This window comes from Enhydra lutris, unplaced genomic scaffold, assembly GCF_002288905.1.
Source record: "Enhydra lutris kenyoni isolate GAN:26980312 unplaced genomic scaffold, ASM228890v2 scaffoldscaffold82, whole genome shotgun sequence".
Classification (NCBI taxonomy): Eukaryota; Metazoa; Chordata; class Mammalia; order Carnivora; family Mustelidae; genus Enhydra; species Enhydra lutris.
Window position 1 is genome coordinate 147,610 of NW_019154166.1, and position 12,870 is coordinate 160,479.

At 49.2% G+C, this 12,870-nt stretch overlaps 1 protein-coding gene across 1 annotated transcript in view; it reads right to left on the reverse strand.

Annotated features, from left to right (window-relative positions):
* Positions 1 to 12,870, reverse strand: part of LOC111161208 (ankyrin repeat and FYVE domain containing 1) — a 75,444-nt gene that overhangs the window by 33,754 nt on the left and 28,820 nt on the right. The window contains exons 4-5 of the mRNA XM_022524787.1: positions 6,713 to 6,848; positions 658 to 781 (exon numbers count right to left, since the gene is read on the reverse strand). Coding sequence (XP_022380495.1) covers positions 658 to 781; positions 6,713 to 6,848 — 260 coding nt within the window. The remainder of the gene's footprint in view (positions 1 to 657; positions 782 to 6,712; positions 6,849 to 12,870) is intronic.

Sequence of the window (12,870 nt, forward strand, 5' to 3'; positions counted from 1 at the left end):
GACAGAGATCACAAGTAGGCAGAGAGGCAGGCAGAGAGAGAGAGGGAAGCAGGCTCCCTGCTGAGCAGAGAGCCCGATGCGGGACTCGATCCCAGGACCCTGAGACCACGACCCGAGCCGAAGGCAGCGGCTTAACCCACTGAGCCACCCAGGCACCCCAACAACCCTATTATTTTAGACACCTTTCCTAACAATACTGTTTAGCACAGAACCATGCGCAGAAACGAGCTCATAAAACATAGCCCTAGGCGTGATTCTTTTAAAAATGCAAAGAACACAACAAAGAAATGCCAAAACGTTCTCTATGACAAACACTTCTGAGGCAGGGCAAATCGAAACTTAAGGACGCTCCCCCCACCCATGCTGCAGAGCCGGAGCCGCCCGGAAACAGCACTGCCGAGCGCCCGAGGCCTGCGGGCAGCTTCTGCGGACAGAGGACGCAGGCAGGGGTCCCCTCGTACCAAGCCTGTTTCTTAACCTGAATGACCTCCTGCCTCTCTACTCTGCAATCAGGAGGCGTCAGAGCCCAGAAGAATCTCTCCAGTCATCTAACGCAAGCAGGAGGCAGAGAGGAACATTCCACAGAAGCAGGCCCGAGCCCAGGTCTCCGGCTTGCCACGCGCATGCTGTGCTCACACCCCTCCGCCTCGCACTCACCCAGTGGCTGGCGATAATTTCCGCACAATAGTTCATCAGCGTGCCGGCGCCCAGCTCCTCCGCAGTCTGATAGAAGCGGATACAGTTCCTGACGTTCACCAGAGACATGACGCTCTTCTCACATCTACAAGAGAAATTAATGGTGAACGGTGTCTTCAGGACAAACAGATTCATCAATGGGCAAACCGAGGCCGTGAGCAGAGTACTGGTGGTCTAACCCAGCAACGCTAACGTGTGAGCAGGCAGGGGAGTCAGGGTGAATTCACGGCTGAGCTACTGTATTTAAAAGTACAAGACTATGGGGCGCCTGGGTGGCTCAGTGGGTTAAGCCGCTGCCTTCGGCTCAGGTCATGATCCCAGGTCCTGGGTTCGGGCCCCGCGTCGGGCTTTCTGCTCAGCAGGGAGTCTGCTTCCTCCTCTCTCTCTGCCTGCCTCTCTGCCTGCCTCTCTGCCTGCTTGTGATTTCTCTCTGTCAAATAAATAAATAAAATCTTTAAAAAAAAATAAAATAAAAAAAAATAAAAGTACAAGACTAGCATCATACCTAACATGGCCATTCTGGTCAGCATCAAAATAACCTCTAAATAGACACATGAAACATAACCCCAACTGACACGTGATTCCCCGAACCCCATTAATCACACACATGCACCTACAAAACCAAACACATTACAGGTCAAATTCACTCCTTTAATATGTAACTGTACAGGACACACGTGCAGTTTCCACCCGCGAGGCTTCAAAGCAGCTTCCGAGAGGAGGCTCTACACACGCCTCAGTAAATCCACATCCCTGGTAAGTCCTCCCACGGCAAACTGTATGGGATGGGAATTATCACTCGATAAAGCTGACTTGTAAACGCCGACTAGAGAATGTGGAGAGACAACCGAGATTTACCCGTAACACCCAGAGTGAACCTGCGGTACACCCACAGGATACACGCAGTACACAGTGAACCCACAGTACACACCCAGTATACACACACTACACCCACAGTATACACACACTACACCCGCAGCACACACACTATGCCCACAGTACACACATTACGCCCGCAGTACACACACTACGCCCGCAGTGTACACACGCTACGCCCGCAGTACACACACACTACGCCCGGAGCACACACACTATGCCCACAGTACACACACACTACGCCCGCAGCACACACACTATGCCCACAGTACACACACACTACGCCCATAGCACAGTATGCCCACAGTACACACACACTACACCCGCAGTACACACACACTACGCCCGCAGTACACATACTATGCCCGCGGTACACACACACTATGCCCACGGTACACACACACTAAGCCCGTGGTACACACATACTATGCCCGCGGCACACACACTATGCCCGCGGTACACACACTACGCCCGCAGTACACACACACTAAGCCCGCGGTACACACACACACTAAGACCACGGTACACACACACTATGCCCGCGGCACACACACTATGCCCGCAGTGTACGCAAACTATGCCCACAGCACACACATTATGCCCGCGGTACACACACTAAACCCGCGGTACACACACATTACGCCCGCGGCACACACATTACGCCCGCGGCACACACACACACTACTCCCGCAGTACACAACTATGCCCGCGGTACACACACACTACGCCTGCAGTATACACACTACACCTGCAGTACACACACACTATGCCCGCAGTACACAGACACTCCGCCCGCGGCACACAGACACTCCGCCCGCGGCACACACACACTAAGCCCGCGACACACACACACTAAGCCCGCGGCACACACACACTACGCCCGCGGCACACACACACTACGCCCGCGGCACACACACACTACGCCCGCGGCACACACACTACGCCCGCGGCACGGCACACACTACGCCCGCGGTACGCACACACTATACCTACGGTACACACACACTATGCCCACATCACACACACTATGCCCACGGTACACACACACTACGCCCATGGTACACACACACTATGCCCGCAGTATACACACTACACCCACAATACACACACACTATGCCCGCAGTATACACACTACACCCGCAATACACACACACTATGCCCGCAGTATACACACACTACGCCCGCAGTACACACACACTAAGCCCACAGTACACAACACTATGCCCACAGTACACAACACTATGCCCACAGTACACACACTATGCCCACAGTACACACGGTACACACAGTATATACACACTACACCCGCAGTATACAAACACTACACCTGCAGGACACACACGGTACACCCTCACTACACCTGCAGTGCAACTACAGTACGTACAATACGCCCACCGTGTGTAACACATACGTCCCTCACTTGATTCACAGAGTACACCAGACTGAAAAACTGGCTGCACAGACGTCCAAACAGCCTGCTACCAAGCACCACCACCACGAGGCTCTCACATCCACTAATAAAAAAGCACCCAGTATGTCACCCAGGCCGGCAGGCCCCTATTGGCACAAAGCTGACACACACCCTGGCCCAGGAGATGCAGCACTGGGAAGTCGACTCCAAACTCCGGGAGGCTGCGGGGAGCCTCTGCAGGACTTGGACTGGGGGGAAAGAGGCCAGCGGCACCATCCTTCCACCGGTTGCCTGCACATCTGCGTACAAGTGAGGCCCTCCAAGGGCATCACCGAGGCCTGGCAGCCTACCGTGGCTTCGTCTGTCCTGCAGCTGCCACAGAAACCCTCTTCTGATCACGGGGGCAGAACGGCACTGAGAGCACTGCACTGTGCGGGAAGAAAGAACTGGATGGAGGTCCACGGACCGCCCCCCGCCCCGTGCCTCTTGCCTCCTGCTGCACACAGTAACAGAGGATCCCCACGCGTTTTTCAAGACAAAGGGAGCTAAGAACCCCGCAAGGCATGCGTGTGTGGCTGCTGTGCCTGTCGGGTTGGGGGCCTTCTCAAGGCAGCAGCAGCAGCAGCGCTTATCACAAGGGCTGGTTTGTACTGCAGTAAGAACACGTGCGAGCCGGCAGATAAGTCTCCATCTGAGCAGGTGAGGGGCAGCTCACAGAGGTGGAGAAAGGCCACGTGCGAGGGAGGGAGATGGGGGAGGAGGGAGGCGTCGCAACAAGGCCCTGAGAAGAATTCGCAGAGCTCCCTGTGACAATCTTGCTGACTTCTCCCCATCCAGCTGTCAGGGCGGGTACCCACTGCGTTCCGAGAGGGATGCCTAGGTTCTTGGTTTCTAAGCAGCACAGGTGCCGTGGTGTAAGGAAGCGCCACCCACAGGGCACTTGTCAATCCAAAGGCACCTCAGAAAGCAACTGTAACGAACACCAGTCCTTGCTTCTGAGCCACGGCCCACCAAGTGGCCGTGACCGGCTACGAGACCAGAGCGTCTGGGGAGGGGGTCCTCTGCCGGCACGGTGACACTTCTCAAGTGTGCAGCGCCGAAACCCGGGCGCGTCCGTCCCACTGTCCCACCCCAGGGACCACTGACCCATGTCTGCAGAGCCCCCTGCACAACACTTGAACAGACAAATCCCCTTCTCCTTTCTGCGCCGAATGACACCTGTACCGAGATCCTGGAATGTGTTTCCTGAAGACGGGCGTTTCATCACCAGTGGCAGACACTCCACTTTCACCTCACTCTGGGGCCCCCGGGCTGCCGTTCATCCTCCGGCAAGCCCGCAACTGGTAACCGACGTGGTTCACGGAACACCAACGTACACTCACGTTACGGTTAGACGGAAAAACATGTTATCTTATTTAAAAGTTCAGATTCTTAGTTCTTTTTTTTTTTTTAAAGATTTTATTTATTTATTTGACAGACAGATCACAAGTAGGCAGAGAGGCAGGCAGAGAGAGAGAGAGGAGGAAGCAGGCTCCCTGCTGAGCAGAGAGCCCGATGCCGGGCTCGATCCTAGGACCCTGGGACCATGACCTGAGCCGAGGACAGAGGCTTTAACGCACTGAGCCACCCAGGTGCCCCAGATTCTTAGCTCTTATCGTCTTTTTCAACAGTAGCAGGACAGACTAACTTTCCTCTGAAGGGATTCTGTTGTGAATACATGTTTTTAATTTTAAAGCACTAGAAGGATATAGATGTACAAAAACAATTTTCAAAGTACAAAATCAAGGAGCACCTGGGTGGCTCAGTAGGTTAAGCCTCTGCCTTCAGCTCAGGTCACGGTCTCGGTCCTGGGATTGAGCCCCACATCAGGCTTTCTGCTCAGTGGGGAGCCTGCTTCCCCCTCTGCCTCTGCCTGCCTCTCTGCCTCCTTGTGATCTCTCTCTCTCTCTCTCTCTCTCTCTCTCTCGGTCAAATAAATAAATAAAATCTTTTTTAAAAAAACGTACAAAATCAAGCAAGAATTAAGCATCTCACGAACTCTATCTAGTTTCAGTATCACTCCCATGTGCGAGAATAGGAGTACTGACAAGAGAAACAACAAAACATTAGCTGGCTGAATTATAGGTGACTTAGGGTTTTTTTTTTCTGTATTATTCAATGTTTTCCAACTGCCATACACTGAGCTTATATTTTATAAGCAGGAAAACAATTATTATCCTAACTGTCAATTTTTAGCATTTACTATTAGTTCTTCTTTTAAAAAAGTATCTTTCTGGTAATACTTACCAAAAACTTCCTTTTCATCAAACTGGTGAAGCATTCCCAAACCTCCGAGATCCCGACATACGCACAAGAGCAACACTTCCCATGGACAGAGCCCTACGCTGTCTCGGATGTGCACACACTACACCCTCCTGCCCACAGCAGTGGGCGCCCTGCGACCTATCAAGAGCCGACATCTGCCCACCTCCACCCCTGAACCCCCACTCCTGGGTGCCCTCCAGCCCCACCAGGACAAATAACAATTTAATACTCACACGCAACAGCACAAAATGGAGCATCTGATAATGCTGATGGTTAAGAAGCCTAACCAGTCAATAAACATTTTAATTAAAGAATCCATTACACAGATTACAATTACCTAAACTACTCCAACCCCAGGGCATTTTTATCAAAGCAATTTAATTTACAAACAAATTCGACAAGGTCAATGGAAAAAAGCTCAGGAAATTTGGAAAAGAAAAGACACAAATCATATTCAATCTAATTAAAATCATTCTCAACTCACCCAGATGGTTCACTCACTCACCCAAACCAAAGGCCTCCACGGTCAAGTTAGCTTTGCTAACCGAATACAGTATGTGCCTACCTATCGCAGACCTGTTTGGGGTTTTTTTAATATTGGATTTAGATATCAAAATGCACTGGGGCTGACCTCCATCACAGGGCCGCGGGAGGAGCCCGCACACGCATTCATGGGGTAGGGGCTGGCAGACGCCCACCCCGCGGTGGAGACAGGGAGCAGCTCCAGGCCCTCTGAGGGCAACACAGCAGGGGCCGAAACCACCCTTCACTCACCCACAAGACGAGCCACTCCTGCAGCACCCGAGGGGATATAAGAGCTCAGCAAGTGATGTGAAAGACACCCCGCAGCCACGCTGCCCACGACAGCCGGCCGCACCCCCCACAGAACCCAAAGGGCATCTGCATGACATCATACGGTGACACTGTGCTCTCTGTTGCTCTGGACGGCCGACGTGGGGGAGCGACAGAGAAAACGCAGTATTAACAAAACCCAGCAAGCTGCCTCCGTGGGGACCCAGAAAGCAGTAACCAATGAAGAACGAACTCGGGAATGCTGTCCGCGAGCCGCATGAACGAGCTTCTAACGAGAAGAATCTGACTGAGGACTTCCCCAAGGACGTGTATCACACCACAAAGCAGGACGACTGTCCCAGGAAGTGGCACTGGAGGGAAAGCTGGGGTCTGGGCATATCATCCGAAGCGGCTCATACTCATTTATCAGCTCACAAATACACAAACCCGGGTTTAAAAAAAAAAATCAGTGAAAGGAAAGAGAATACTGAAAAGCTCTGGCCATATCACACCAAGCAAGGGAGGGAAAGCCCCGTCCCCGCCGCGGCGCAGTCCCCTCCATCAGCAGCAGCGCTCGGCTAGCTCCCAGCCCAGCCACCAGCCTGAGGGGCTCTGGGGACAGCCACGACTTGCCTCTCCCTGAGGAGCTGCAGCTGAAACCGGTTCGCCAGCTTCATCAGCTCTGTCAGGAACGTGTCGTCTTCCCGGAACTGCAGCTCGTCCGTGTACACCCAGCGCAGCATCGCCCTTGTCACCGCTGGGTCGGCATCTGGTGGGGAAAGAGAGACGCTGAGAACGAGGCTCCCGGTCCGGGTATAGCGCCATGTGGCACCGGGAACAGCAGCGAAGCACCCTGGGTGGCGTCGGACCCAGACCAAGCTTCACAGATGCCGTAAGTGCAGACACTGAACTACCAAGGAAGCAAGTCCAGCGGGGCCAGGTTCTGCATCCGGCTCCGGAGTCCAGCTCAGGTCAGGACCCCAGGGTCGTGCGAGCAAGCCCCCACTGGCGTGGAGCCTGCTTAAGATTCTCTCTCTCCCTCTCCCTATCCCCTTCCCTACCCACCTCTCTCTTAAAAAAAAAAAGTAAATCAAATAAATTGGGTGAAAATATTTTGAATATATGATGAGTTTACGTTCCAATGAAAAGACCTTACAAATAAGCATTAAAACCTGGACAACTAATGGGAAAATGGGCAACGGATACGAATGGTAATTCACAAAGATAACTAAAAATGTTCAGTAAACCTTACCAGTAACTACAAACACAAAACTAGAAGACATTTTTTTTTGTCTCTCAAAGATTCCTAAAAAGTACGTAACCTCTTACACAGCAATTACACATGTAGATTATCAGCCTAATAATGGAGCAAGTACAGAGAAATATATATACTACGACAATCAAGAGTATTGCTTTTTTGTTTTTGTTTTTATTGTGTTATGTTACTCACCATACAGACAGTATTGTTTTCAGCAACAAAAACTGGAACAAAAATCTTAAGTCTAATACTGGTAAGCTAATAATATAATATATACTCACACTGGAAAATTCTGCATCAATTAAAATTACTTAGATCTGAATAATCAACCTAAAAAGATACAAACTATATAACAGGTTTAAAAAAAAAAAAGGCTAAAAATGCATGTTTTAATTATCTTTGTTTTTTGAGATTGTGTGTGTGTACTCACATGTGTGTACTCACGTGTGTACACACACACACACACACACACACACACACGCACATGCACAGAGCTCGGTGTCTGTCTCCCATCCAAACAGTAACCAGGTCCAACCTCATTTAGCTTCTAAGATCGGACAACACTGAGAACTTTCAGGGTGGTAAGGCCAAAAACAGACCAACCATCAGTCTAGTTTGCTTGCTTTTTTCCCAGTAATCTCTACATTCAACGTGGGGCTCAAAGTTATGAATCCTAGGCCAAGAACCACAAGCTCCACCAAATGACCCAGACAAGTGACCTGTCTATCTGTCTGTTTAGACACTGGAAGGACGTATATACTAAAATATTAACCCTGCTAGGATCTATAACTAATTTTTCTTTGGGCTTATTTTTTATTTCCCTGTTTTTTGTTTTTTTTTTTAAGAGGAGGAGGGATAGAGGGAGAAGGAAACAAGAGACTGTGAAGCAGGCTTCACACCCAGCATGGAGCCTGATGTAGGGCTTGATCCCAAGACCCCGGGATCATGACTTGAACTGAAATTAAGAGTCGGATGCTTGACCAAATGAGCCACCCAGGCAACACTGATTCTGTTTTAAAATCTGGTGGGTTTCCTTTAATAAATCCTCCCTCAATTATCCAAATCAATAAACTTGACAACAGATAAACCAAAACCTAAATAATTTTCTTTTTAAGTTTTATTTATTAGACAGAGATCACAAGCAGGCAGAGAGGCAGGCAGAGAGAAGAGGGGGGAGAAGGCTCCCCGCCAAGCAGAGAGCCCGATGCGGGGCTCGATCCCAGGACCCTGAGATCAAGACCTGAGCTGAAGGCAGAAGCTTAACCCACTGAGCCACCCAGGCACCCCAAAACCTAAATAATTTTCTTAAAAACCATGATCAGCAGAGATTTCCTGGGAGCCCTCAAAATTTCAAATGCAGCAAAGTTCATGTGATCTCCAAGCACTCCCACTCCTGCCTTGACACCTCCTTTCATCTCCAAACTACGCTGAAAATAAATTCATTGTGAGATTCTGACTGAGCAGCCACGGGTACCGGCTGGGCAGAGAGCACTGAGCCAGGAGGAGGCGTGTGCTCTTAGGCGAACCATGCAGTCTCTTGCTACCAAATTACTCACACCAGTGGATCTCCAATTCCAGAGCCTGTAAACCAGGAGGAGACACAAAGGAGTGGACTCTGAGAAGTGAATCCGGTCGGCCTCCACAACCTGTGTGGTACACCTGCGGTGAGAGGCAGCCGCCCCCCGGCAGGCCCAGCACACAAGCTGGCAAAACTCCATGACTGCAGGGATCAAAAGACAAAGACACCCAACTTGACCTCACAGCAATCCAGGATGCGCAGAGCCGCGCTGTGTAGAGAACTTGCGATTTTTCTATGTGGCCAGGTTTTTTGTTGTTGTTTTGATTTTTAAAAAAATGTTTTATAAGACATGTGGAAAGAACGGGAATAAACTCATCGGTGGGCAATGAGCCATTGAATGAAGCAGACTGAGGAAATCAATTTCGTTATTTAAATCCCGTATTTAATCTTAAAAACCGGGAAAAGTATTTTGAATATCCTACTATGACTCTGGTTTAACTCACCTCTTTTCTTCATTTACTTTACACAAAAGTTTTTGATTCATGAAATTAAAACACTGTGACAGATGGCATCTTTTATCAGTAAAAGCATGCTCTTTATTCATTTCAAGGATGCACCCTTAACTAGAACTTCCTGGAAATAAAAATAAAGCCCAAACCATACTTCTAAATCATCACTTTGTCAAAAATGAACAAAAGGACAGTCGTTCTAGTTCTGCCCCAGCAGGGTGACGACCCATCCCATTTCAACTGATTATAGCTGAAAAATCAGACAGAGCACTGAAAAACAACCACCCGGGGATTCTAAAAAGTACACAACAGTAGCTGAATTGTAGAGGGAGAACTCGAAGAAGGAATGGTCTGGCTGAGTTGCCCCATTTTTTCCCCTATGGCTTCAGCCTGAGGAGAGACCCCAGTCAGGGATCCACACTGCTATGCCGACCATGCAGATGCCTCACCCTCTAACAAAAACTCCACCTTCCTGTACACGGGTACCCAGAAGGGGGGTCCAGGGTAGCTGAAGAGCAAGGGAGACCTCTTCACGTGTCCTGAATGAGCCTGTACGGGCTCCGGCTCACCTCGGAGCTACTCGGGTGCGGAGGAGCCCCAGCCCAGCTTCAAGAGCTGCAGGGATGTTCGAACCACTACCCACAGAAGGGGAAACAACCTTCAGTCTGAATCTAAAGAGATCCAGTATTTTCTAGAGGATGATACAGGACCCAGAGTTTACAAAACATAATCCACCATACAATCCAAATTCATTGATGTAGAAAAAAATCAGGAAAATATGGCCATTTCTCAAGGCAAATGACAACAAATTTTAAACCCAAGATGACCAGATACTGAATTTATCAAACACATGAAAGCATCTGGTGTAACTATGCTCCAGAAGGCAAAGGAAAACACATATAAAATTTGAGAAATCTTCAGCATATAAACTAAAAAAGGAACAAATGGAAATGACAGAATGAAGAACACAATATATTGTATATTGTATAGTATGTTGTATACTAAAAACTCAATGGGCTCAAGAGCAGAAAGAAAATAGCAGCAGAAAAAGTCAGCAAGGACAGACCAACAGAAATTATCCTATCTGAAGAACAGAGAGAAAAACAAGATTGGGAGGGAAATAAGAGCTTTGGGGAGAGTTGTGGGATAGAAACAAAGGTCCAGCATCTGTGTCACCGGAGACTCAAAAGGAGAGAATAGACACCTGGGTGGTTCAGTGGGTTAAAGCCTCTGCGTTTGGCTCAGGTCATGATCTCAGGGTCCTGGGATTGAGCCCTGCATCGGGCTCTCTACTCAGCGGGGAGCCTGCTTCCCCCTCTCTCTCTGCCTGTCTCTCTGCCTACTTGTGATCTCTCTCAAATAAATAAATAAATAAAATCTTTTTAAAAAGGGGGGGGGTACAGAATAAAGGCATCAAGAAAGAAAAATATTTGAAGAAATGACGGTCAACAACATTCCAGATCTGATGATAGACATGAAGTTTTAGATTTAAGATCAAGTAACTCCAAGCGAGAATAAAACCTACACCTCAACACCTAATAATCAAACTGCTACAAACTAACCCTAAACACAGTCCTGATCACTTCACACCCACTAGAAGGGTACTATCAGACAAACAGAAAATCACAAGTGTTGGTGAGGGTGTGAAGAAAGTGGAACCCTTGTACGCTGGTTGTGGAAATGTAAAATGGTACAGTCCCTATGGAAAACAGTATGAGAGTTCCTCAAAAAATGAAAAATGGAATTATCATGTGACCCAGCAATTCCGCTTCTGGATATGTATCCAAAAAACTGAAAGCAGGATCCTGAAGAGATATCACACACCCACGTTCACAGAAGCATCACTCACAACAGCCAAGAGAGAAGCAACCCAAGTACCCGACAGTGGAGGAATGGATAAACGTGACGCGGTTTATGCAGACGGTGGTGTATCAGTTGGCCTTCGACAGGAAGGCAATGCTGGGCACCTGGGTGGCACAGCCGGCTCAGCACCTGACCCTTGATTTTGCTTCCATCTGGACCTGGACCCATGCCGGGCTCTGCCCTCGGTGCAGAGTCTGCTCGAGATTCTCTCTCTCCCTCTTCCTCTGTCCCTCCCCCGCCAAATAAATCAATCTTAAACAAAACAAAAAAAACAAAAAAAGCAAAGGGCGGGGGGGGGGAGGAAATTCTGACACTTGCTACATGGATGAACCCTGAGGACCGAGTGTGAAGTGAAATAAGCCAAACACAAAAGGGCAGATTCTGTGTGATTCCACATACACGAGGGAATGAAGGTCGTCGAATTCATAGGAACAGAAGGAACAACGGTAGCTGTCAGGAACCAGATACGGGGAGAAACAGGAGTTGTTTAATGGGTAAGGAGTCTGAGTGTTGCAAAATTAAAGAGTTACGGAGATTACCTGACAGCAGTGTGAACACACTTAACACTAGTCAACAATTTAACATGTTTAAGACGGTAAATTTTATGTTACACATATTTTACTACGATCAAAAATTTAAAAATAAAATAAAAGACTTGAAAGATGGGGCGCCTGGGTGGCTCAGTGGGTTAGGCCGCTGCCTTCGGCTCAGGTCATGATCCCAGGTCCTGGGTTCGAGCCCCGCATCGGGCTCTCTGCTCGGCAGGGAGCCTGCTTCCTCCTCTCTCTGCCTGCCTCTCTGCCTGCTTGTGATTTCTCTCTGTCAAATAAATAAATAAAATCTTTAAAAAAAAAAAAAAAAAAGACTTGAAAGCAACTACAGAGAAAGGACCATTACGTACAGGCAAAAGATCACCATGACTGTTGATTTCTCAGAAGAAACCACAGAGGCCAAAACAAAGTTGAACATTTTTAAAGTTCCTTCAGAAAAGAGAGCTGCCAACTCCAGTGTCTGTAACCGGGGAAAATATCCTGTAGACATGATGGTGAAAAAAGATGCCCTCCGAGGAGGGAAAGGAGTCTGCCACTCCCAGATCTGGTCTACGAGAAATGCTGGAGGACGTTCTTCAGGAAGAAGGGAGGATACGAGAGGGAAGCGCGCATCTTGACAAATGAAGGAAGAAGTAAAGAAAGAGAAATATCTGAGTAAATGTGAAGGACTTTTGAACCCTGTTCAGTTTGCGGAAGCACGAGCGGCCATGTAGGTGGGATTTTCCGGGGACACCCACGAACGTGTGTAAGGCTCTACCCTAAAGGGCTGTGGTGGAAGCGGGAACGGGCCAGACCGACGCAGCCGCCGAGTACAGCCAGACCGCAGCGATGGACACACTGTAGACCCTCTGCAGAAAGTGGGCAGCACGTGTATGATCCCCACGGCAGTTCTCAGCCAGGGCCCGTCCTGCCCCCCAAGCGAGCCCTCGCGGCGTCCAGCAGTGCTTCTGGGCGGCAGAACGGGGCGTGCTCTCGGCGTCTGGCGGGTAAGTACCCCGCAGTACACAGTACAGCTCCCAGAACAGAGAATTCGAGCCCAAAACACAGTACGGCTCCCAGAACAGAGAATTTGAGGAACTCTGCCCGCGACG